This window comes from Notolabrus celidotus, chromosome 6, assembly GCF_009762535.1.
Source record: "Notolabrus celidotus isolate fNotCel1 chromosome 6, fNotCel1.pri, whole genome shotgun sequence".
NCBI classification, from domain to species: domain Eukaryota; kingdom Metazoa; phylum Chordata; class Actinopteri; order Labriformes; family Labridae; genus Notolabrus; species Notolabrus celidotus.
Window position 1 is genome coordinate 4,013,816 of NC_048277.1, and position 27,526 is coordinate 4,041,341.

Genomic DNA, 27,526 nt, shown 5'->3' on the forward strand with positions numbered 1-27,526 from the left:
AAAACAAAGAAGGGACACAAATGTAGAGGTTGACAGTAAACCTTTCCCCCTCTGATATGAGGTGCTAAAATATTCATTCACAGTAATCCTTTTGTTTTCAGCTCATTTTGGGCACTTTGACAACACTTCAGGATTTGGCTCCATGTTCTGGTGCCGCCTCTGCTCTCTGTCAGCTCTCACGCTGTCAGGCCGAAGAGAAGGTTGTCCTTTTTGACCTTTTCCTGCTTCATGGTGTCCACGGTACTTTAGCTTTGACCCAAAAGGTATATCTGAAACAGTTCCTCCACATCGTGATGAAAATGAAGGTGGTGGAGCCGGAGCAGTGTGTTTCTAGGTTCGGAGGTTTGAAAACATGGTCTGAGTTTGCGTTATAAGCCAACATCAGAACCAAGAACAGCTAGGTTCAGGTGTTCAGGTTCTGGATGCTGTGTCTTAAAAGTCTTGATTTTTCAGGGGTGTATTGTTTGACATATGTTTCTAGGGTGTTCCAGTCTCTAGCTTGCTTGGTAATAAGATGTGATGTGTGAGTAAGACACATTACAGGCTTCAGAGTTGTTGAAAGGTGTGTTTTCATACTCACCTAGCTTTGTGCTAAATTAAACACATCCCAGGCGTGTATTTGTTCTGGAGATTAATTGATATCTTCCTCTCATCTCAGTTTGCATTTTATATCAAACAGCAAACACAAGCGGTAAGACTGAGCCTTTAGAAGCAAACACAGTCGCTCTGAGAGCAGCACTCTCTCTCTCTCACACACGCACACACGCACGCACACACACACACACACGCACACATACACACATACACACTGTAACTGTTTGTCTGCAGATCTGCTTCCTGCTGATAAACTCTTTATGGCTTGTTCCTGTGTCTTTGTTGCTCTCGAGGTCTTAATCGGTGGACAGTGGTAATTTGGGAGCTTCATCAGGACTTTGATGAAATATGCATTTGCTTGGGAGCAAGTGGAATATCGTGCTTAAAAACAATGTGTGGGAGTGTTTTCTGTAGGGGGATTGATTCCAATGAGTCTCTGTGGAACCATTTAACAGCACTTTAGCTCGGAGTGTATGACAGCTCTATCTATTCATTCCCTCACACTGTTGTTACTGCACAGTCATGCAAGGTGTGCTCGGGGAAATTCTGATACATACAAGTGTAATGTCCTGATAAGGAGGATTGAATAACAGAGATGATCTGAATGTTGAATAAGAGATTATGTCTCTCATCCCTAATGTGATACAAATAAAACAGCTGTCTGATGTATGTAGTTTGATATCAGCAACCAAACAGGAAGCAACAGGTTGGACCGGCACGTTACATGTGAGCAGATCAATTTGTAACCCGCAGGCATGTGGATGTTAACCTGCAATGGAGTCCCTGAGATCCCTTGTCTCGTAGGTTACTCTGGATCTCTGCTGTAGATGGAATATCCGTCTCCCCACTATCATCTCTCTCTCTCTCTTCATCTCCCTCTATCCCTCTCTCCAACACGGTCTCAGCAGATGTGTGTCTAACATGAGTCTGGTCCTGCTGGAGGTTTCTGCCTGTTAAAGGAAGTTTGTCCTTGCCACTGTAACTTGCTAAATGCTGCAAAGTGCTCTGCTCATGGTGGATTAATATGAGATCAGACTGAGTCCTGTCTGTAAGATGAGACTGGATCTGATCCTGTCTTGATGTTGGGTCTTTGTTAATAATAGAACATAGAGTACGGTCTAGACGGCTCTGTTTGGAAGAGTCTGAGGAGAACATTTGTTGGGATTTGGTGCTCTATAGATAAAGATTGATTGATTGACCCAGGGCTGCACTGTGGTGCAGTTGGTAACGCTGTGAAGGTTACTGGTTCAAGTCCCCAGTTGGGCGGTGCCTTTCTGTGTGGAATTTGCATGTTCTCTCTGTGCATGCGTGGGTTCTCTCTTGGTACTCCGGCTTCCTCCTACATTCCAAAAACATGCTCACCAGGTTAATTGGTCACTCTAAATTGCCCATAGGTGTGAGTGTGTGCATGAATGGTTGTCTGTCTTTCAGTGTTTGCCCTGTGATTGGTTGGCGACCTGTCCAGGGTGTACCCTGCCTTCCGCCTGGAGTCAACTGGGATAGGCTCCAGCCCCCCGTGACCCCAAACAGGATAAACAGTCAGACAATGGATGGATGGATGGATGGATTATTGAAGTGGTCCAAAGGCTGGTAATGCTAGCACTAGTTAGCCTTACATGACAAACTATTTAAACATTGTTCTCCTGCAGACTCTGTGATCTCTGTTCAGACATGTTGAATTAATTGTGCCTAGCTTGGTCTGATTCTGAAGGTTTTCATGCTTTATACTCGTCAAACATTAGTCACTGTAGAACATGCCTACTGGTGTAAACTGACGTGAGCTAGTTTTAAAGGAGACACTCATTCATCTGTCAGTGTTCGAGCAGGTCATGTGAGGTTAACGCACAAGAACTGAACATGGTGTTTGAGTGTGACCATCAGTGAGACGACAGGTTGAGGTTGTTGTTTTATGAAACAGGCTTTAAACACGGCTGTGAAAAAAAGATCATCTCATCAGTTGAAGCATTGTGGTTCACTTTGTCACAGCTGTGGCTGAAATGACTGCAACAAACAAGCGGGCCAACCTTCCACAGTTATACTCCTGATTTATGTTGGTGGTTATCTGATCTTCTTGCCTTTAGTGGTTCATGTGATATTACTGTTGTTTATTTCTCACTGCTGAGGATTTGAATTACTAGGAAATGTTTAAACAACTATCTAATAACAAAAATACGCTGAGACCAGCTGACTGAAGGTCAGTGCAACCACAAAGAACTATTCTCTGAATTGTGAAAAGACAAGATTTTGATACAGTATGATCATGACTGGACTGGTAAATGGACTGTGTTGATGAAGGGCTGTCTCTCATGACATATTCACCCATTCACACCACATTCATACACTGATGGCAGAGGCTGCTCACCTGTATTAACTAATCCCATTCACACCAATGGCACAGTCACCTGGGGCAATCAGGGGTTAAGTGTCTTGCCCAAGGACACTTCAGCATGCAGACAGAAGGACCTGTGATCAAACCCTCAGCCTTCTGTAATACCCCCTTTTGACCGATGCGAACCTGGTTCTAGTTTTGGGCGGGCGCTCGAGCTGGTTCAGAGCTGGTTCAACTTGCTAACCAACTCGGCGACAGTTTGGTTTTCCACCGGCCCAAGCCCGTGGATGAGCCACGTCATGATGTCACTTCCACATGACCGCTTTTTCCTGCAGCGCTGGCATGAACTTTCCCTCACGATAACAACGACAGCGCTCCAGCTTGTTTTGGATCTCCTGCGAGGACCAAACCGCAAGGAGGCAGCTCATTTCCTCGACCTTGGGATCCATAAGCTTTGTCTTTGTTATGTTTTCCGCTGGAGGAAAATGGCGAAAACTCGTCTGGTTTGTCTTTTTGGTCTCGGCATCCCCGCCCCTCAACCCTCACCCCTGACGTAAGCGGTTCGCGGTTCTAGACAAGAAAATAGTTGGTGCTGCTCTGGAACCTGGCCTGGAGCCAGTTCTCTCGCAGTCGAAACACAAACAACTTGTTCTCAATTGATCCCTGGCTCCGAACCGGCTCTGAAACTGCCTCTGTGGGAAAGGGGTATAAGAGAGATGACTGACTCTACCACTGAGCCACAGCCACCCCTAACAATGATACCTTATCATTATTACATATAGTTAAAATCTGACTTTCTAAATATTTCTAAAAATACACTCTTTCTGATTGCAGAAGAAGACATCTTTAAACGGATCAAAGCCGTACTTGAGGCAACTTTGTGACAGTCCTCATCTGAGATAAGTTTCAAGGATCCCTCAGCTGCTGGAAGAATCCAAGGACAAGGAGTCATTTCTGTGTAAATACTCAGATGTTCCCTCAGGTGCTGAGTTGTGCGAGTCTCTTTTAGTAGCTGCAGACACAGCAGTGTTGTGTTCACTAACACATCAGGACAGCTATTAGACTGGAGCTGCAGAAGTACGCTCAGTAAATCACCCTGAACAAAACTGAATCCTAATTATTGGTGGAAACATTCACATGATGTATCTTCAGGGTGCTTTTTGCCACTCTTCATACATATTACATTTGTTTTGCTGCAGCAATCAAACACCCTGGCTGCACATCATGTGGTGGTCCTCCTGACAGAAATCATGATTAAGTAAGATCCTATCATCCCGCTGATGAGCCAGCTTCAGGAAAATCCAAAGTGAAAACCCGAAAAACCATTTTGCATTTGAGTCATTATCCGTCTTTGATCATCTGCTGGCTGAATGTTAATTAATGTATCACAGCATAGAGCTTCCTGTCTCTGCATCTTTGATTCACTGATGTTTTTCATCATTAAACATCACAGAGAGCTGACCACAAACAGGATAACACAACATTCAGCTCAGTTTAAGTGTCTGAGCACAATGCAGGCAAAGAAATATAGAAACAACACCTGCAGACGCTGAAGAAGACACAGAAATATATAAGCTGCTTCTTTTACTTTCTGCAGAATAGGGATATTACTGTTTTTATTTAAGCTTATAAAATGAATTGTTATAATTCTGCTGTAACCTTTCAGCTATTTATTATGTTGTCATGATCTGCTGGTTCTAAACTAGGGATAAATAAAGAAGTTATAAAAACTCTAATTCAGAGGGTGGATTGGTAACTGAGAGAAATATGGAATGGTAAACTGTAACTTTGTTGAACTTTATATTTCCATGAATGCTTCATATTCACTAGTACCATAAGGTTTAGCATGAGGGTGAAATGTAATCCCATCAAGCCAAACCTCTTTTTTAAAGAAATCTTTTCTAATAAGTAAGATGTTCGCTATTTCCTCATCACCTGAACGCTCAAAGTCTGAACTGCCATCCATGATTTAAGGCTCTAAGTCCAATTCCTGTCACCTATGATACCAGGAATTTTTAATATAAAACATATTTGGTAAGCTCAAATGTCCAACATAAGGACCTCAACAAAGGACACTGCAACTGGGTTGAACTTGTGGACATATAAATTAAAAACTGTTCATGTAGTTAGTCAAAAAGATATTTCAACTGAGCGCCTAAAAAACATCATAAATGTGTACTTCACAACTAGTTACCTGTCTTACCCCCATAGAAGATATTTGCAGGGACTGCAGCCGTTTTGAAAAGACCAGGATGTCCTCTATGTGGCACAAGACGTTTCAGAGGACAGCTTTAAGAGTCTTGAAACATCAATTGGAGATTCACGTCCACCACTCAGGACAAAATGAATAACTGGGTCCCAGGCAGAGGTGGGTAGAGTAAACCGAAACAGTACTCTAGTAAAAGTACTGTTACTTTCTAATGATGTTACTCAAGTAGAAGTAAGAGTACTCATAGAAATAAGTACTTGAGTAAGAGTAAATAAGTACCTAAAAAAAAACTACTTAAGTAGTGAGTAACTTGTGAGTAGTATCATATATAAAATTGTATTGTATTGGAAATGCTAATAACAATGTGAAGTGCACACTGCCTTTAATAAAGTGACATAAATAGGAAAATGCCAAAATGAATGCTTTTAGGCATGGTTTACTTTCAAACATTAAATAAAGAGAAGCTGCAATGTGCTCAAACTAATGTACCCACTTTCATTTTTTAAAACAAGCTAGAACTTCAAACTGTCTGAGATGTGATCAGAACTCCAGAACATTAATACTCCAACATTACAATAAAAAATATATCTATGCCTTCCAAACTTTCTTTTTTAACCTTTAACTTATTTTCAGAACATCTTACTTAAAAACATAACTTGAAAATACTAAAACAACTTGGAAGTGTTTAAAAAGGCCATGAACTCAGTCCTGAAGAATCTCTCTGAGGTGACTGTTTTATTAGCATGCTACCTTACTGCTCTTATAAGTTACTTTAGATTACTTTCCAACATTTCTAACATGCTTTTAAGATTTTATGTTAACCAGTATGATCCTAAGTTTACCTAACTGAAAACTCACCATGACATGTTTTTAAGATTTAATATTAACCAGTATGATCCTAAGCTTACCTAACTGATAACTAACTATAACATGTTTTTAAGATTTAATATTAACCAGTATGATCATTAGCTTACCTAATTGATAACTAACTATAACATGTTTTTAAGATTTAATATTAACCAGTATGATCCTTAGATTACCTAACTGATTACTCACCATGACATGTTTTTAAGATTTAATATTAACCAGCATGATCATTAGCTTACCTAACTGATTACTCACCATGACATGCTTTTTAAGATTTAATTGTTCTATAAGCTCAAGATTTTCACCGTATAGACAAAGTAAGCAGCTCATAATGTGACTGTTTCTCCTCGTCATTTAGAAGTTAAGAGAGAGTCTGGATGTTGGGTACAGGGTAAACATGTTCCTCCAAAGGGGACGCAGGTATTACGCAGCCTCTCTCCCCAGCTGTAGGTGGAGGAGGGGGCGGAGCTACTTCTCCGTTCATTCAGTGTCGAGGCTATTTATAGCTCTGGATCAGAAGGAGCTGCGTGAGAGATTGGCTGAGTATAAAACATATAAAATGAAGAAAAAAGGAACGGTAAAAGTAGCGACTGGACAGCCCAATGTAACGAAGTAAAAGCACATATTTTTTAACACAAATGTACTTGAGTAGGAGTAAAAAGTACTCTGCAAAACAAATACTCTCAGAAGTACAATTTTTTGAAAAAACTACTCAATTACATGTAACGGAGTAAATGTAACTCGTTACTACCCACCTATGGTCCCAGGAGGATACGTTTTAAAAACAAGCTTTTTTTACATGGGACAAACCATGACAACCTGATGTTACTATCTGACTCCTCATCTCTTTCTAACTGCAGGCAAGCTGCAAACACTGCTTGTCATTTTTTACACATAAACCAACCGTGTAAAATGTCATCTCAGCTGTATTTCAGGCTTCAAGCAGCTGAGTACTACCATTATGCTGGTGACCTACACTTGATACTGTCCCTGAACACACCCCATGCAGACAGCACCCTGCCTTTCTGTATTGACAATGTGTAGTGTCCTATTCCCCAGCAAACTATTTCAACTCAGTTCCTCTAACCCGAACTCTGCAGAGCCAACACCTGATCAAGGCCCCTCCAAAGCTAGAAAAATGTGGCTGTGAAATGTTAGTGTGAACTTGGAGTAAGCACCCCAGAACGTTTGGGGTCTCATCTGGGACTTCCACCAGATCCTTGTCTGGTCCACGTCCGATCCTCTGTGGTCCTGCTCCGTGCTTGCCTTATCAATCAACACCCACTGGCAGCACAGAGCAGGACAGCCGGACAGCTGGAGTCATGTGACCGAGGTTTCCCTGCTGTAATCACTGAATCAAGGATTCTCCTTCTCCTCTCCTCATCCATGTTGTCTTTCTGGTCCTCTGAAAACCTCTGACCTGTTGACTCCAGGCCTGGCTCCGCTCATCATGACGGTTTGTTGTTGTAGTTAAGTGAAATACGATCTGGTGATAACACAGAGTGTTTTATTCTGAAAATTTACTGGATGTTTTCATTTTGTTTTGGTGCCTGACTTCCTGTCCTGCTCCATCTGCTCTGTTGAGATTGATGCGTCGTGCTCCGACATCCAGCAAAGATAGAAGTCTTGTGTATCTGATCCGGAGGGCTCCGACCTGGAGGATCAGAGACGCAGCTGGAACACGACGGCGCGGATCCAGTGGAAGTTAACACATAGACTAGAATAGAAACCTATCAGATCCAGTGCTGTGACGGATCGAAGACGGATCAGGAAGAATTTGCCCCTTAGATAACGAAAAAGAGGCCCATTCACCTTGGTTGTTTTGAAAATACTGGAAAAAACTCCAGTCAGGTTTCGGAGCACTACACAGGACAGAAACAGGTCTAGTTAAAGTCCTAAACGATCTCCTCATCACAGCAGACAAAGGGGATTCATCAGTTTGAATTCTTTAAAGGTGACATATCACGCCTTTTTCATCAATATATATTGGTCTAAGAGGTCCCCAAAACATGTCTTTAAAGTTCAAGCTCCAAAAAACACTTTGAAATCAGATTTTGGTCTGCTTGAAAAGCCCTCTTCTTCAGTCCTCCTCAGAACAGTCTGTTTTCTCTCTGACCACGCCCCCTCAGGAAGTGGATGTGCCCTCGTCTCTCCAGCACGTTGATCTAATGTTTACATGTTGGCTGAATATACACGGCTGCTCACAGACCCGCATTACTTCAACCCTCTGAATCTGATCCAGAATCTGATCCTGACGGAGAGGCGCCTGCAGCAGGACCTTTCTGAACCATTGGTCACAGATTTAGTGTTTCTTGTTGTTTTATTTGTCAGTATGTCGACGTGTGTCTTGGTACACTAACATGTAGCTATGTGGCTATGCTAACTAGCGCTAGCACTTCCATCCATGATAAATTAAAATCATCCACTAGATCTTCAAATCTGCAGACGTGGGGAGTAAAACCGACCTTTGTGTTTATTAAGACAGCCTACAACTAGCATGCCTCCCTCCTAAGCTCCTTGTTAGCACACGTGTGTGCAGGTAATGAAAAACGGAGGGGGGATTCAGTATTATTTTATACAGTCTATGGGCTGAACAAGCTCCGAGCTCTGACTCCGTGACAGACCGGATATTGTTGTGACGTAACAAAAACACGGAAGTCTGAAACGGCTCGTTTCACACACATTTACAGAAAGGTGGAGAAATCAGAACAGGGGCAGAATGGATTTTTTTCATCCTCAGGGGGTTTGTAGACATGCCAGGGAAACATATTTCAGGTAGAGAACCATTAATAAGTCGATCTTGCATGATATGTCACCTTTAAGACATAAGCTTGGCATTTGAAACAGTAGACCACAGCATTAGACGGTATGTCTGGACTGGTATTGGGTTTGCTAAAGTCCTATTTATCAAATGTATGCACTTCATCATCATCAAGAGCAGACATCACCTATGGGGTACCCCAGGGCTCAAGTCTAGACCCTCTCCCTTTCTCCCTATATTTGCTCCCATTAGGTGATTTAATATGACAGCATAACGTCTCATTCCATAGCTTTGTGGATGACACACAGTTATATATACCCTTAAATAATAACCATCCAAACTGCACCAGCTCACTCTGAAACTGTCTCAAGGCAATCAAAAGCTGGACCGATATTTTTGTGTACCGTATATCGCTACTAAATATCCGACCTGTTATCTTTTTATGAGCCGCCTTGTAGCTTGGGATCCTCTGGTGAGACCCTCTCAGTTGGTCCACAGTCCAGGCTCAAGACCAAAGGTGACGGTGCCTCCTCTGTCAGAGAGTCTGTGCTGTGGATAAACACACTTTTATAAACAAGCTTTTATATACGTCATCGTTTAGTGCTTCAATACTCTTCTTATTTGCCTTCATTGTTGTGAATATGTTGTTTATGGAAAGCACTTTGTAATCTTTGTTTTAAAAAGGTGCTATACAAATACTTTTTTTCGATCCTGCTGCTACAGAAAATGTTGGTTGGGATATTTTTGCTCAAAGCTTTGTGAAAGTCAGAACTGCACATACAGGACAAGAAGTGTGGGCTGTAAACACGAAGAATCACATAAAGAAGAGTAAAGAAAACAGTCTTCCTGACATTCACTCTTCAAGGCGGCGCAGAACAATTGAAGAAAAGGAGAAAGCAGGAGAATTTCTGAAGACAATTAGGCATGACATGAGAAAAGACAGGGACTGGTAAACAACTAAAAAAAAGTGAAACATGAAAGAATTAGTCGGAGCTCCTCTTTGCTGGAGGGCTGACAACAAACACAGAGCTGAGCCTTTGAATAGCTGCTAACTCTAAATGCATTAGTCCACGTTTGAATGCAGAGTAACTCATGATGCTTTTTAATCTGCTTTAGCTGCTTCTGGAGGAGATGCTTGTGGCCAGAATCAAGTCTTGGGAAAGTGAGTCCTGAAGAGCAGCCTGCTGAATGTGTCTGAGTTTGTTGGATATTATGTTCTTGGTGGTCAGATCAGCCCTTGGTGAAGCATGGTCGCTGTCTGGATGAAGTATCATACTCCTTAAAGTGTTCACTTAAATGAGTTAAAGAAAAACACACAGTGTTCCATCAAGCAGGGAAATACTTTCTACATCTTTGTCCGTTTTCTTTTCCCTTTGAGACATTTTTCAAATCATCTTTCTACAGGTTATAAAGCCTCAAGCTACTTTCTGAAAAATCAAATGATCAGCATGTTAAAGGAGAAGTCTTGTTCGCTTATTATGCTAACCAACTTAATCCTACAGCCTCAGTCATTGAAGGTAACTAACAAAGGAAAATAAGTAAGGAAGTACATTTTCATTTATATAGCACTTTTAAAACACTTGGTAACAAAATGCTCCAAAAGCACAGGAAGAAAACCAAACACAACAGAATCAAAATACATGTGCAATAGTCAAACAAACAACCATGGAACTCAGACTGAAGGAGAAGCAGTGCAAACACAGAGCCGCCTGAAAGACTTTGTCCTTTTAAGTCCTTCTGAAGTCGTTCAGGGAAATGTTTAATGTCTTTCTGTGTATGTTTGGCATTGGAGGACATCACGGCCCACATCCAGCAGGGTCAGTGTCTCAACGGACTTTGGGAACGCATTTTTTTGGGCTGCTATTTTGAAGCTTTGATCCTGTAATCTAACCAACAGAGTCAGTGTTAAATAATATCAATCAATCAATCAATCAATCAATCAATCAATCAATCAATCAATCAATCAATCAATCAATAAATCAATCAATCTTTATTTATAACGCACCAAATCTCAACAAATGTTCTCCTCAGACTCTTTCCAAACAGAGCAGGTCTAGACTGTACTCTATGTTCTATTATTAACAAAGACCCAACATCAAGACAAGATTAGATCCAGTCCCATCTTACAGACAGGACTCAGTCTGATCTCATCTTAATCCACCATGAGCAGAGCACTTTGCAGCATTTAGCAAGTTACAGTGGCAAGGACAAACTTCCTTTAACAGGCAGAAACCTCCAGCAGGACCAGACTCATGTTAGACACACATCTGCTGAGACCGAGTTGGAGAGAGGGATAGAGGGAGATGAAGAGAGAGAGAGGATAGTGGTGAGACGGATAGTAGTAGTTGTATCAGCTGGAGTCTGGCACGACCACAGCAGCAGAGATCCAGAGGAACCTACGAGACAAGGGAGCTCAGGGACTCCAGAAAGGTCTATGGTTAGTAACTTTAATGGGACAGGAAGAGTTAAAGTAGTAAGTGATGGGGGGTTGATAGGATCCTAGTGTGTCAGTTCCCCTGGCAGTCTAAGCCTATAGTAGCATAACTAAGAGCTGGTCCAAGCCTGATCCAGCTCTAACTATAAGCTTTATCAAAAAGAAAGAAAGTTTGAAGCCTACTCTTAAAAGTAGAGAGGGTGTCTGCCTCCCGGACCCTGACTGCAGGATAATTCCAAAGGAGAGGTGACTGATAGCTGAAGGCTCCACCTCCCATTCTACTTTTAGAGACTTTAGGTACGATTAGCAGATATGGATTTTTCTAAACTGAACATCTCAAAATCGTTGTCCTCGTTTGGTGTCGGCCCTCACATATATGTGAATATATCCAGTAGGTCGAGATGTATATGTCAACTCAATACAACTCAGCCTTCATGTGTGGTGGTTGCATAAAGGAGAAACTCTGTGCAGTCAAACCTCTCAGCCGTCTGAGCCTCTCTGTTTGGAGTCTGATTCCTCTCGTCTGCTTGTGAGTTAGATTTTCTTTACACAGTTAAACACTGAGCACAGGTAAACAGGAGATGGATAAACAGTCTGTTTGTCTTGTCACCTGATGTGACCCTAATCTTTTAAAGTGATAAAGATGGTGCTTTGTGTCCTCAAAAAGATCATGTTCAAAGAAATGATTTAAAAAAAAAAGCTCTGACATATCTAAAGCCAAATGATCTTGTTTTAATCCTGAGGTGGATCCCCTCTGTGACAAATGCAGATCATGTGAAGGCTCTCTTTTTCACATCTTCTGGACATGTCCCAGCCTTGAAACATTTTTGGAGAGAGGCCTTTAAATCTTTATCACAAATCCTGAACATAACCTTGGAACCTAATCCTATAGTTGCTATTTTTGGTACTGTGGAGGAGGATACGAACCTCACTCCTATTAAAAGCCGAACTCTGTCATTTGCCTCTCTCCTGGTCGGGCTTGCGGGGCTTCTGAGGTGGAGGGATGCGGCCTCACCCACCCACAGTCAGTGGCTGAAGCAGCCTTGTGTCTTGTTTAGACCTTGAGAAGATTCGCTCCTTGGTTGCTGGCTGTAACAACAAATTCAAAAAGATATGGGGACCTTTCCTGGACCACATTCAGAAACTCCCATCATTTTAAATCAGCACTCTCCTCTACTAGTCTTTTTTTTCTTTTTGAATATACATCTGTGATATATTATAATTATACAATTCGAATCCTTATTGTCTTTCTTTCATACTTTTTCACTTTTCCATTACTCATCTACTTTGTATTTTTCCCAATGCACAGTAGGCTATTTCATTTTATTTCCTTTCTGTTTTTTGTTTCTTTATATCTTTCTCTTTATTTCAGGCTTCATGAAACCCAAATTCCAGCACTTATTTGTCCTTTAACTCCAGAATTTGATATTTAAGCACAGTGACATTATGCCCTCTTCTTTGTCAAGGTGTCCTTTCCTCAGGACAAAACAATATGAGGTTATTACAGAAAAAAACTCACCTGGCTCACAGCCTGCTGCACCCTCAGTCTCCTCGGCGTTGGGGGATATGAAGTGTCTCATGGCTGCTGATCATAAATTAGCTGTGTGCAGTTTACTGACATCACCTGAAGCCGGTCCACAGTGACGACAGGCAAGACAAATATTTGAGAGAAAAGTGCCAATGTGACAAATCCTGTACAGTGTATCAGTATCACTGGCACACGTTGCTCAAATACACACTGGCTTGCATTCTCTTATAACACACACACACACACGCACACACTCACACTCACAAAGGCAGTGCTATAATTAATCGAGGATCCAGACCTGTATGATTTATTTTTGTCCCTATCTGACCTCATGCACTCTTTAGATATGAAGAGTCCTGAAGGATTTACAGTGAATGGCTGAGTTAAAGGGACAGTCTGTCTTTTTTTAAGTGGGGTTGTATGAGGTACTTGTCAATGGTAAGTGTATCACCCACAGGGGATCTCAGTCAGCTCGGCCCCGTTGTTGAGCAATCGACTGGAGAATTAGAACAGAAGCTAAGCTATCTCCTGTTGCAGACTTTACCACATAATCAAGCTAATTGTAAGAAATTCAAACACTAACATAATTGCAAACTCTAGTTGAAAAACTGCAGCAAACTTATTGTGTCTGTGATGTACAAGCCACAGATGTAATGTGAATTTTAGTACTTTAGCATCTCAGTTTAAGATCATTTGAAGCACCAAATGCTGAAGACTATTCAGCAGTTGCAGTGATGTGGGTAGAGTTTGTTATTTCAGCTCAGTGTTCTCTTCAGCAGCTAACACAGTGTGCTTTAATACGGTAAACATATGGGGTGGACCATGGGTTGTGTCATTATACAATAAAAGCAGCAATGACAGTCTAGAACTTTGAAGACGCTCTTCCATTCAGCTTTTCTGGTTAACTTCTAAAAATTGAAGAAAGCGGGTAAAATAGCAGCGTTCAGCAAGGCTGCAGGGAACTCTGCTCTCGTATGTGAGCTGCTGGTAGTCCTGTTGTTACCAAGCCCCACTCCTGACAGCAGGAGCTCTCTGGGTTCATGCGCTCACAGTTTACACACGCCTGCTCCACCAGGTAACTTGGGATCTCTCCCGATAGCTCAGTTAGCTCAGAGGTTTCTGCCCTCTCTCCTTCGGTCCGTTGAGTTGGTTCTTAAAGGTGTCCTCAGGGTTCCCACGCGTCCTGGAAAACCTGGAAAACAGTTGACCAGTTTTCTGGAAAACACCTGGAAAATGGGAGAAAAAGTAAAATGTCCTGGAAAATCACGGATTGTCCTGGAAAATTATTCCAACATGACTGCGTGCGACCTGACAAAGTTAAAAAAAACACATCCCTATTCAACATTTGTGGCCATTTTTGTCATTCAGTTCTATTTAGGTCAATTTATGCTCTGATCCTCTGATTATTATTTATTTATTTATTTCAAAAAGGCAGCTTCCAGAGTCCTTTGCTGGCTCTTTTGTTTTTTACTTATCTAATTTTTATATTTTTTGAGAAAAGAGAAAGCTGAGATGAGAGTTGCCCATCATTGTTGCTTGGTTGCACTAATACAGTGCTGTCCATCTGTGGTTGCATTATTCTATAATCAATTTGCCACAATTGTTAAGCATGTAAGAGATGATTTCATGGATAGCCATAGACTACATGTCTTTCAATGTAGACTTCCACTGAGAGGAACATATTAGACTATTTAGTAACTAAATTAGAAACTCAATTTAGACTGTCATACTCAGCTTGATCATCACTGAACATGTCCTGGAAATGTCCTGGAAAATGATCTCTGGAAAAGAGTGGGAACCCTGTGTCCTCTTGTGTTCACAGCAAACAAAATTTCATCGTTGGTGTCAGAATCGCTCGTTTTTTTCTTGCTTGGTTTTATTTTTGTTTCTCTTTAAGCAGGAAGACTCAAACAGCTGATCAGAGCCCTGCAGGCGGAAGAACACAAATGACAAGTCAGAGAAGAGTACAACACAAATCAGCTTTCTGATGATGAATTACACACCAGACATTAGTGTTTTGTAGGAGTGTAACGATTCATCTACTAGATCAATGTATCGATTTATATTCCTATGATCCGACTGCATCGATCTGTGCTCAGCAAGTTGGCTTTCTGGACGACATATATCGATCTAACATCATTTTAAAAGGTAATAAATCCATTGTATCCATACTAGGAAATAACACATTGGATTTAAGCACGGCAGACTTTATATGGATGTGTTTTTTTTGTACTTTTAATGATAAAGACGTTAAACGTTACTCAATTCAGGCTGCCAGTCTGTGATGTCATCGCCACACGCCAGCAGACAACAAAACGTAGCATGGCGGACGGCAGAGGAGAAGCCAGCGAGCCAGAAATGATCAAGCCACCATTGCGGTCCAGCATCTGGAAACACTTTGGCTTTTGCAAAGACAGAGATGTTCTAAATAAGTCGCTCTCTGTTTGTAGGATATGTAAAGGTCATGTAAAGTTACCACGGCAACACCACAAATCTATCCAACCACCTACTAAGGTGCCATGGGATTTCACACAACGCTGACCGTCCAGGCACCTCTTGCAGCGTTCATCAAGGTAACATCAGCTCTGCAGAAGCCTCAGGCCTCTCCAGCAGGTTTAGTCAGAGATGAGGACAAAACTCGGCTCGGGCCAAAAACATCACGGCAACAACAGGAATCTAGGACTGTCCAGTATCAAGGGATTTATTTCACAGTCACACTGGATGAATGTTTGGCTGAAAAGTTACTGAATCGATTTCAAGTCACTGAATTGTTTCAGATCGTATCGTTCTAAATGAACCAATATCGTCCTTTAATCGTATCGGCAACCACGAATCATGATACAAATCAAATCATTGTTAAAAAGAATCGTTACAATGTTAATGTTTTGGCTGGAGTTAGCTAAATGACATGGTCGATCTGCGCTCGTCTGTGGTGATGGATAGCTTAGCTTCTGTTCTGGTTCTCCGGACAGTTTCTCAACAAAGGGGCCGAGCTGACCGTCATCCCCTGTGACTATTACACTTACTATCCACAAGGACCTCATACAACCCCTCTTCACAAGCAACAAACTATACCTTTAAAGGACAATGAATGCTCACACACACACACACACACACACAACACACACACACACACACACACACACACACACACACACACACACACACACACACACACACACACACACACACACACACACACACACACACACACACACACACACACACACTCATACCTCCCTGAATGCACAGCTAGAGTCCTGCTGGACCAGGTATCATAACCCTTCATTTCTCCTCAAACGCCTGAACTCTCCCAACCTTCCTTCTGCTCCTCTTTTTCACTCATTTCCTCCATCTTTCTCTCTGCTCGTCCCTGTGGAGCTTCTGAAAATAGCAGCAGAGGAAAAGTGGGTCAGCTGCCATGCTGGGGGGGGGGGGGGGGGGTCTGTGTACAGTGAATTTGTCTGTGTATGTAACCTAACAAATTGTCCAACTACTGTACCTCTGTATCTCAGAGTGTGTAGCTCTTTTTACAGGACGTGTTGTGCAGTATTTCTGAGACTAACAGCTGACTGCTTATCAGACTGCTGGAGCGCCAGAATCCTGATGTAGCAGCACATATGTTACTCACTAAGGTCTGCAGCATTCATCCCTTAAAACAAGAAATATAAAAGGGCTACCTGACAAATGTCAAAACACACTTACAGATTAGTGGAAGACATCACAGTTTTACCAGGCATGTGGAGATGTCTTCAGACTGCTTGTGTGGTTAGATTTGAACCAAATTTCAATAATGTTTCTTAATGAACTTTCTGCCACTGTCATCCATTAAATGTCTGATAGTTTTGGCACTATTATTGAAGCAATGAGCTGAAAGAAGCTCAGGGGAATTGGAGGAATGCTCACAGAAAGTACAGCTCAGGAAGTGTTCCTGCTTGTACACTTTTCTACACTTTCTGTTCATCAAAGCCTCTATGAAACTGAAAAACTCTCACACTGACATGGCCAAATAGATCAGTGAAAACGCCAGATGGGGAGAAGCCACTAAACTTCAAGGCCATTTAATGTGGTTTTAATGGTGACTCTGCATAGTAATATGGTTAGTCTCATCGAGTACTCCTCTGACTTTAAAACTATGATATAATGTTATATCAACTCTCTCTCTTCATCTCCCTCTATCCCTCTCTCCAACATGGTCTCAGCAGATGTGTGTCTAACATGAGTCTGGTCCTGCTGGAGGTTTCTGCCTGTTAAAGGAAGTTTGTCCTTGCCACTTTAACTTGCTAAATGCTGCAAAGTGCTCTGCTCATGGTGGATTAAGATGAGATCAGACTGAGTCCTGTCTGTAAAATGGGACTGGATCTTATCCTGTCTTGATGTTGGGTCTTTGTTAATAATAGAACATAGAGTACGGTCTAGACCTGCTCTGTTTGGAAAGAGTCTGAGGATAATGTTTGTGGGATTTGGTGCTATATAAATAAAGATTGATTGATTTGTCTTTGTAGCCCTGTGATAGGTTGGCGACCTGTCTAGGGTGTACCATGCCTTTAGCCGAAGCCAGCTGGGATAGGCTCCAGCCCCCTGTGACCCCTAACGGGATAAGCGGTCAAGATAATGGATGGATGGATGGATGATTTGTCTTTATAGAGAACTTCATGAAGTCCAAGATAATCTCCCCTGATGATGTCATCAGTGCTCTGATACCAAGGATCCAAATTTAATCTCATTGTATATATGGGGTCCCACAATAATCCCGAGGGGGTAGGGGCTGATAACACAAACGAAACAACAAATAAAAACAACACAAAATCATTCCTGTTATGTTTCTGTCCATATCTTGCCTTCATGTCAAGATGAATCATTCACATAAAACATCCTCAGAAGAAAGTTGGCGTGATCAGAGCTCGTTCAGCCTGTGAATCATTTCGCTGTGGCTTCCACTCTGAACTCTTTGTTTCCCTGAAACTGTGAAACACTGTTCAGCAGACACATATCATGTGATGGGTGTGGTAGATGTTCATGTCTTGGAGCCAAGACATGGGCAGCTACAACTACTACTATCCGTCTCACCCATACTGTATAATAAATGGATGTTGTCTCTGTGATGTCACCCATCTGTTTCTGAAGCTCTGTTATTGATAGGATCGGCGGCGGCAGCCATATTGGAAATGCTGAACTCAACCTAACGTCTGTCAAGCTAGTGTGACGTAAAGAGGCGGGCCTTTAGCCTCCTTGCTAACAGCTACAGTGTTCCCGCCTGTCAGTCAAGTCAGCTGTGCTCTAATTATAAAAAACTTGTAACCTAATGTCTCCTAATCTGCTGAGTTAGGAACATTCCATCCCGTCCAGTGCGTGCTGATAGAGAAATTACTAAAATAATTTTTTGAACCAGGCTGTAAACATGTTTATTTCTGCTGTAAAGATCGTCTTCTTTGAATGGGTGTGTATGTGTTTTCTGGTGTTTCTGCAGCCAGCCTCAAGTGGACACTTGAGGAACTGCACTTTTCAAAACTTTGGCATTAGTTTCATTTCCCGGGTCTGGAGGTTGTTGCTTGCCTGCACCTCCAAAAACCACACCACACATCTAACTGTGGATAAAAGATCCCCGGGGTTGGTGAGGTCCACAGCACTTCTTGTGTTAAACTGAAGCAGACACTCACAGTTGTGGAAAGTCCACTCTCTAAAGACACTTCACCATTCATCACCTATCATCATCTAATGTCAGGAGGTGATATATGCCCCTTGGAGCGGATGCCAACTTTTCAGTAATTCCGCTGTAAGAAAAGAAACTTCCTTTTTAGTGCTGCAACATAAACGCTGTCATTTCTTGTTCCATTACATCCCCCGGGATAGAGCCTATACATCCATTACCAGTAGGTCTCAGCTCAACAGTGGACACACAGATGCTTCAGTCTGGTTTACATCTGTGTTGTGAACCTAAAAAGAAACTTGATGACTTGTGATTAACTTACAATTTATGGGTCTCAAGTTTGCCAAAATAACAAAAAAGTTTGGAAAGACAAACACCTGACAAAGTTTGTGTAAAAATGCAAACTCTGTCAGGTCCGTTTTCAGGAGGAGAAGAAAACAACTTTTTAAATGTTTGTTCGTTGAACAGAAGTTGGATCAATCATTTCTGATGCATTCCAGGTTGTCGGGAAATCTAACCGCTGATGCATCGAGCAGATTTGTGCGTCCAGTTGAACATTTTGATTTAGAACAGTGTGGTAGCTTCACTTGCAGATGCAGATATCTATTTATGGACATAAACAAATCAACGTCAGATTACTGCTGATGGCAGGGATGTCATTGCAGGGATGTCATTACAGGGACGTGCATTACGCCTGCTTTTGCTCTCCACACAGACTGACCTGCAGACACCAAAGCCTCCTGAAACATGATTGGTCAATACTACTCAGATTACAAATGTACTACAAACAGAAACCAGAACACTTCCCATGCTGAAAGTCCTGACCTCTGTGTGTAAATATAGATTATTGAAAGTCCAATGACTCTTGTGTTGGCACCTTTCCTCTACTCTGCTAATCCGGTAAATAACGCTGAAGGACATACATGTGTTAACAGAGCTGTCAATCACATCACACACCCTTTTTTCAGAATCAATAATGAGGCTAATGAAACATTTCTCAGAAAAACAAACACTTGCACATAAATAACATGATTAAAAACTGTCCTGAGTTTACTAGCTAGACCCCCGTCGGGGAGGTGGGCCCTATAACCTTTACTGCAGCAGAAGGGGCAGCTATAAATCTTGTGGCTTCACATTTGGGGAGCTGTGCTTAGTCCAGTGTCTATCTTTTTATATAGTCCATGAAACCAGGGGTTATCAGACCAGGGCTGATAAACAACATGTTGCGTTGTAGGATCTGAAGGATCAAGTGAATTTTGGAGCATAGCCCTTAAAGCAGACCACAGGCTCCCAATCAAATGAAAGTGAATACTTTATCACAAGAATACCCCCTGAGTTCAGGTTTGTTTTCTTCTACAAACCAGCATCGAAAACAAGTTTCAACAGACAGACATGAGGGCACAAAGGGAAGAATAAAAACAGGAAGAGAAAAAAACCCAGAAGGCCTATCTGAACCTGCAGGGAGAGCGTAGCACCAACAACCCGAGAACTGCAAAGTGTACAAGAAAAACATCCCCAGAGAAAACAAAATCCCCCCAGGGATAAAAGTCTCCTGAAAGGGAAAGTGCCCGCCAAGGAAAAAGTGTTCTCAAATAAATCCCCTGTAGGAAATCCCTCTGGCTGTGCTGCTGCTGTTCTGTTTATGTAAACCTCATTATATCAGCACATGATAGAAGCACATATACAATCACTGTCCATTCAGATTAGAGTCTTTAATCCTTACAAGACTGTGGCTTTAATATTAATCTGATGAGTGAAAACCGAGAGGTCAGGTAGAACACTTTGGGTATGAGGGCATCGCTGTTAACAAGGTTTCTAAAGTCAACGTCTCACACAGGAGCCTGCACGCTAAAATGAGACTGTGTTGATGCGCTAACTTTATTTGAATATACAGCCAAACATAACTCAAAGATGCCCGAGTCTAAATGATGGAGCTGGGAGTGAATGATCACTGCAGTGTGATTGGTAGTCTAACTTATAACTGAGCAGTACTGTGTGTTTCCAGCTGCATGCAAACTCAGCTCATGTGACCTTGTGGTTGATCTAATTGTCAAACAAATTGGATCAATGCAATGGAATGAAAGAAAGAAGACTTTTCACTGAGACGTTCCTGTGAGCAGAAAGGTTCCCAAAAGTGTGACATGCCATTGACACTGTTCAGACTTTCTTTGATGGTGTCCAGGCTTTTGTTCAGGTTTGGTTAGGTCTGGTGAACCAGCACTCCTGCCTCCTGCCAAACAATAAGGAATACTGTTGTAACGAATCCAGGTTAGGACCCACAGTGCAGACACAAAGGGAGGCAAGGATGAAGTCTTGAAAACAGGGTTTTAATGAGGTAACTTGCAACAGGTAGAGTTCAGGGCCTGTATGCACGTCCAGCCATAAGCGATGAAAACGGGCCGTTTGTACTAATGGTGAAAAAAGCGGTGCGGTCTGCATGAGCCGGGTTAACGCCCCAACAAAGCATTACATTTAATGGAGGTAGACCCCACCATTACAGGTGCTAACGGCAGGATTACCACACCTGTTAGGCTGTTTAAAGGATGGAGGACATCGTGCTTATGTGTTACCAAATGTGTTAAGACCAAATATGCAAAGACATTGTTTTATTTTGTAGGTCTTCTACTGAGCGCGCTCAGAAACACCACATGCATTTACCCGGTTCAAGATCTTCAGCCAAACTTTCCCCTTTCTCCTTGTTTGTTCTCTTTGAGGACTGACTTGCTGATAACAGCTGTTTGTTCATTCTATACTCTTCTAATCAAATGTTCATTTCTTCTTCTGCTGAAAAATAGTTTTTTCTTGATCTTCTCTCAGTCACACCGGCACCGCTCGCCATGTTTATTGTTGTTTATGTGTAGTAGGCATGCGCAATTCGAATTTGTTTGATAGGGGTTTTCCAGGAGGTTCCCTGGACATATAACGTTTTGCACCAGCCTTGCTTTCATGGCGTAATTAGTTAATTGGCCAATTATTTGCAGTTGTGCATGCGGCTAACGCTACGGCCAAATGGGCCGCTCCATAACGGTATGTTAAGGCTAATGGTCCTGTTTGAGTAATGGCTGGACGTGCATACGGGCCCAGGTTTGCAGGGTGCGTTATGGATGGTGACTGGCTGGCCGTGGTTCTGGGCGTTTGGTTCTTGAAAAGCTGCTTGGAGATCTGGGCACAGGGAGAGACAAGGTTAGTTTGTTTCAAGGGAAAAAGGATTTCAAAAAACACATTTGAAGAGGGCCTGAGCTGAGTACCACGCTTGGTAAACGGACGATCTGGCAATGAGTGGAGGACTGAGCCGGGCTTAAGTACTGCAGACAGAGTTGGTGGCTTGATTGTTGATTAGCAGCAGGTGAGCAGACTTGATTGCAGCAAGGTGAGTCAAATCCACCCCCATCTCCAGGTGAGCAGACAAACAAACAAGACAATCACACAGGGAAAGGGAAACAAAGGAAGAAAAGGAGACTAGGGCTGTTTCCGAAACGGCCTGCTACATACTACTTACTAATGTAGTAGGCAGTAGGTATTGCCTACTACATACTGGGTTTGAATTTAGTATGTAGTATGACTGTTCTGTTCGATCTGTCATGCAGCATGCTGAGCCAGACGTCGCTGGATTTCCGGTTTCGGAAAGCGGAAGTAAACAACGGCGAAGCCGATAAATAAAATTCTTATTTAGCATCCATTTTTGATTTAAAACGTTAGGAAGTTGTTTATATGTAATTTGATAACTTTCACAGCACCCAAAAACGGATTTCCCCCCGTCAAAAAATGAGGAAAAAGGAAAAGCAGAACGAGCGCTGTGCATTTTGGGAAACAGTACGCGAGGCAGACTGGTCCGATGCATGCTGAGATATTTTCCCGAATCAGTAGACATCTGGGGAGTTTTGGCTTACTGCAGATTTTGCCCTTGTTCACATACTACTTACTACATACTGAATTATGGAAATATCAGTACATACTGCTAGTATAGTAGGTGATTTCGGAAACAGCCTTGGAACCTCACAAATACGCTGGCTGTTTTCGTAACCGCCTACTGTACTAGCAGTACGTACTGATTTGGCTAAATTTCAGTATGTAGTATGTGAACAAGAGCAAAATCTGCAGTATGCCAAAACTCCCCGGATGTTTGCTGATTCAGGAACATTTCTCAGTATGCATCGGACCAGTCTGCCTCACATACTGTTTCCCACAATGCACTGGCTCATTCCGCTTTTTCTTTTCTCTTCTTTTTTTGATGGGTGAACTCAGTTTTTAGGTGCTGTGAAAATTAGTAAATTCCTTATAAACCACTTCTTAACTTCTTAAATCATAAGTGATGCTAAAGAAGCAGTTTATCTATCAGCTCGGTCGTTGTTTACTTCCGCTTTCCGAAACCGGAAATCCAGTGATGTCTGGTCCAGCATACTGCAACACAGAACAGAACAGTCATACTACAGACTAAATTCAAACGCAGTATGTAGTAGGCAATACCTACTGCCTACTACATTAGTAGTTATTAGAAAACAGCCACTGTGTTTATTTTTGCTGGTATCCAGCTGGGCAGTAATGGTATAGTCTCTGCCATGTCTTAGCCATGACCCCATGGGTAAAAATGACTCCTCTAAAACTTACTTCTTCACTGAACACTCCTTAACCTTGTTTTTTCATATGTGTAAACCATGTTATAGCCGCTATGAGGCTTAAAAAAGTAGAGTATATTTGGATATAATCATCCTGGTAGTGTTTGTGCTGTTGCACTACAAAAACAAACCTTCATGCTTTGACATGAGCAAGTCCATGATTACAGGAAGACAAAGAGACATTTGTTGTGAAAAGCTGTAATTCTAGATGTTGTGTATTCCTGGATATCTGGTCATACTGTGTAACTGAGATCTTGTCAGTCTCTGTTCTTGGACTATTGAGCTTAAGTTGTTCATTTGTATGTTGCACAGACAGCCAATGAAATGAAACGGTTGTATAGTTCAATAACGTGTACATGATTGATACAGTTATGAGGCAGAGAAGTTGTACGTGAAACCCTTGGTTGGTTCTGCTGTTAATTGTGTGTGTGTGTGTGTGTGTGTGTGTGTGTGTGTGTGTGTGTGTGTGTGTGTGTGTGTTCTGGTTGCCGGGTCCTTGATTTGGCTGCACCACCGATGTGGAACAAGTAGTTTTAAGTGATAGAGCTAGTATGTAGCAGGCTGTTTCGGAAACAGCCCCTGTCTCTGCTCCCAGGGTGCACAAGCAAAAGAGTCCCGGGGGAAACAAACAGTCTCTATATCGTTCTGGGAGGGTTCCATCAGATAGAGAGGTATGGGGGGTGGTTAGTGAGTCTGTCGGGTGCATGTGGCTGTGTACATGGTGTTTTTATTGTTGGTGAAAAAGTTCACTGTAAATAAATGCCCACCTTGTGGGTGCTCCATCTCCTGCCTCTGCCTCCTTATATGGCCATTACCGCTTTTAAGGTCCATCTCACATACTGTAAATTGTTTTTCCTAAAGCGTCTCAAGAGTGTGATTATTGATTTGGATTTTGCAATGCCTTCCTTCAAAGCCCTGACCTGACACTCTGACAGACCCTGCTTGCACTTAGATTTACTCTGAAGTGCTACAACTGTATTTAGAAAGTGTTGCCTGCAGGGATGGCATGCATTCTAACTTCAGTCCTGCTCTGCTCTCCATTTTATAGTTCAACAAACTTGCCAAAAACATTAAGCAGATTGCATTGCTGACTGGTAATTGTTACAATGTCAAAATATCACAATGTGATGACACCTTGATGACAAGTCCATGGTAAGATATTTGTTGCGTTTGCACAGAACTTGAAAACATTGCGAGGCTGTAAATGATTCTTTCTCAGTCTTTTGGCCGTGAACACAGCTCAGAGGATACTGAGCACGTATGGGACGATGGTGCCCACTTCCCTTCACTCTGCTCGACTGCTGATGAAACGAAACAACACTTTTTGTTCAGAGGACCTATCATGTCATATCGTCACAAGTCATATCACGATACTGTTATGTCCCTAGTGCTGACCAATGAAATGATCCCTGCTTTGTTGCATCCTGTGCTTGACTTTCACAGTGTACCACTCAGGGGTTGACACTCCCCTCCACAGCTTTATCACATGTACAAACTTACTTCAAGGCTGTAAGAATAAAACAGCAGTTATTTTGCAGAACACAGTGTGCTCTTTTCCGTCAGGTCCACACACACACACACACACACACACACACACACACACACACACACACACATACACCACCTTGATGCCTCTGATTTAATTTAAATGTAATTCCTTATCAGAGTGGTTTCTTTCATTTCACTGTTGTGATGCCTGTTATTATCTCACATCATTGTGCTGACCTTTAGATCTGTCCTCACTTGGGTTTGCTTTCATAAAACGCAGCAGCTAGAATCCTCTCCGAAATATGGACTTGTGTTTCCGTTTCATTGATGGTTCAGTCTTTTTAAACATCACAAATGAATGGCTACATTGTAAACCCAAATGGAGCTGTTTCATCCGTGCTGCCCTTCGCTGTGTAGTACAGCAGGATGGGACACAGCAGCTCATAGTTTTTCATTCGGCAGGATCCAGGAGCCTTGAGGAAAAACAGGAACACTTAAGAGGTCTGCTGATGGATAATTCATCACCAGGGTCTGCAGACTTTAAGTTCAGGTCATCACCTTAAAAGATAAAGAGGTGTCATCATCCTTCCTCGATGTAAAGACATCAAGAAATGGTTCTATCGGTGATCACCTGGGTTTAATGTGATATAGTAAAAACACAGGTTTTGATGAAGACTGATGATGACTTGTTTGTTTCAGAGGTATGTGTAAATATTGAATTAATCACTGATCTGTTGTTCCTCCTAGGATTCAAGTGTCCTGTCTGCTCCAAGTCTGTGGCGTCCAATGAAATGGAGGTCCACTTCATCATGTGTCTAAGCAAGCCTCGCCTCTCCTACAATGGTAAGGAATGCCTCTTTAGTTCTCCTTTTTATAAAGGGGTCACTGCAGATTATTCTTTTAAAGAAGGCTGGCAAAATAATAACTGATGATTGTGGCCATGATTTTCTAACACTGTGTCCTTTTATGCATTTTTTAGTCTTCCCAAAATTAATCAGAGTCTCTTGTCCCTGCTGCTGTGCTGATGAATATTTATGACAAAGTGGGAGGGTCTACAGATTTGTGTTTGTTGTTGAGGAAGTCCTTCCAAACATAATAAATATGAATGAGGAGAAATGAGGAAATCATAAAAATTCATAGAACCAGTTTACACAACCGTGCATAATCATTGAAGCCCTGCAGAACAGAAGAGTACAAGTTTAACCTGGACTGCTAAGTGTCACATCGGGGAGGAAACTTGAGGGGGGGGGGGGGGGGGGGGGTGTCCATGTGCAGAATATAAATGCTGAAATGAAATGTCTAAGAACCAAAATCCAAATGGTGACAACAACACACAGGGAAACACTGGAGAAGCTGAAGGAAAACATGTAATGATCCAACACAGGAGAGGGGAAACAGGAACTAGATACAAACAGGTGTGGGCACAGGTGAAACTAAATGTGCATTTCAACCAAGAGTTCCAGGGTCTTTTAGCCCCCAGAACTACTCTCCCTTGCACTAAAAGGTTCCTGTGCCCCCACTGTTGTCTGCGTTTCGACCGCGGGCTGAAGTCCTGGGTAGATTGTGCAAATCAGGCCAGTGACGTATGGAGAAAAAAAAAAAGTAAATGCACTACACCACCAGACCAGTAGAGGGCAGTAAAACAAAGACGAATGCCATTCATCACAGATGACACCATAGAAGCAGACGGACAGGCAGGTATCATTATGAGCAACACAACAGTTAGCCTGTTAGCATGAAGAGACTCAGCTGGTGCTGTTTTAGATGGTGCTATATTTCATCACAGATGGATTCACTGAATCAACACGTGAGAGGAGATAAGCGCGAGTAGCAAAGACGTTTCAACACGGCTTTAAAATCCTTTTGAACTCAAAAAGCCGTGGCAGAGATCGACCGGTGTTTTGGTTTAAACAGCGACCCTGTTAACTGGAGACTTTCAGCCGGATGCATCCCTCATAAACGTCTTTAGACGATCATTAAATATCTGATGAGGATATTTTGAAATCTTAATAAAAACTAAACTAGTTTGCATTCCCAGGAACTCCCTCTGTGTTTCAACAGCTGTGTAAACTCCACAAACACTGACACGTTCAGCTGAAGGTCTCCAGTTTACAGGGTCACTTTTAAAACCGTAACACCGGGAGAGACGCATTCACGGTGGGCTGAGAGAAGACTACTGTTACAAGCTGCTAAATCAAGAGAATCACAGCTTCTTCTTTTGAAAAGTACACACACATACAAAAAAGATAGAACAAATCAAAACTAATGAAAGAAAGAGAAATCAAGTGAATCACAGATGTGTGTGATGTTATTGTGGACGGAGGGCAGAATAAAAACACTGCAGGTAATCTACCAATCAGACACATTCAGCAGTACTACCCCTCTAACAGGGGCTTTTTAGGGGAAAGATTACCTGCCCCTGAACTAAATTGAGACCCTGGGTCCATCGGGGGTAAAGTTCCTCTAGTCGAAAAACGCCTTAATGAGGGTAATCAAGGTGGAGGAGAAACACACAAGGACAGGAAGTAAAACTAAACTGGACACACAGGGAGAGAGAACTACAAAATAAAACAGGAAACACAACAGACAAGACTAATAAACATGAGAAAATACACACAACACAAGACATGGGTCAGTGATAACACGAGGTAAACAAAACATAAAGTGAACTTAAACAAACACAGAGTACACACAGGGAGGAAACAAGACTGAAACACAACGAGGTACATCTGGAGAATAAAACAGGAAATCAATGATGGATAACAAAACAAGGAAAACTCAAACCAAACAAAAGACACTCATGACAGAAAGACCCCTGACAGAATTAAACCATTACTGAAACACTTTTAGTTTCACATGATGTTACCGGCCCGATCACAGGCCATTCAAGTAAGTATTTAACATGGAAAAGAGATTTAAAAGACGAGCAGGGCCACTGCTGAAAAGTCAAAAATTAACGTTTTGAAGTCTTTTTGTGGACGTAGATTATAAATCTATACTTAGACTAGACTTCATTGGGCATCTTTCCCATGATTCACCACTCATTCACA

General features: G+C 42.1%; 1 protein-coding gene across 1 annotated transcript in view; it reads left to right on the forward strand.

Annotated features, from left to right (window-relative positions):
* znrf1 (zinc and ring finger 1) overlaps positions 1 to 27,526 on the forward strand; it is a 102,436-nt gene that overhangs the window by 47,501 nt on the left and 27,409 nt on the right. The window contains exon 2 of the mRNA XM_034686699.1: positions 25,224 to 25,319. Coding sequence (XP_034542590.1) covers positions 25,224 to 25,319 — 96 coding nt within the window. The remainder of the gene's footprint in view (positions 1 to 25,223; positions 25,320 to 27,526) is intronic.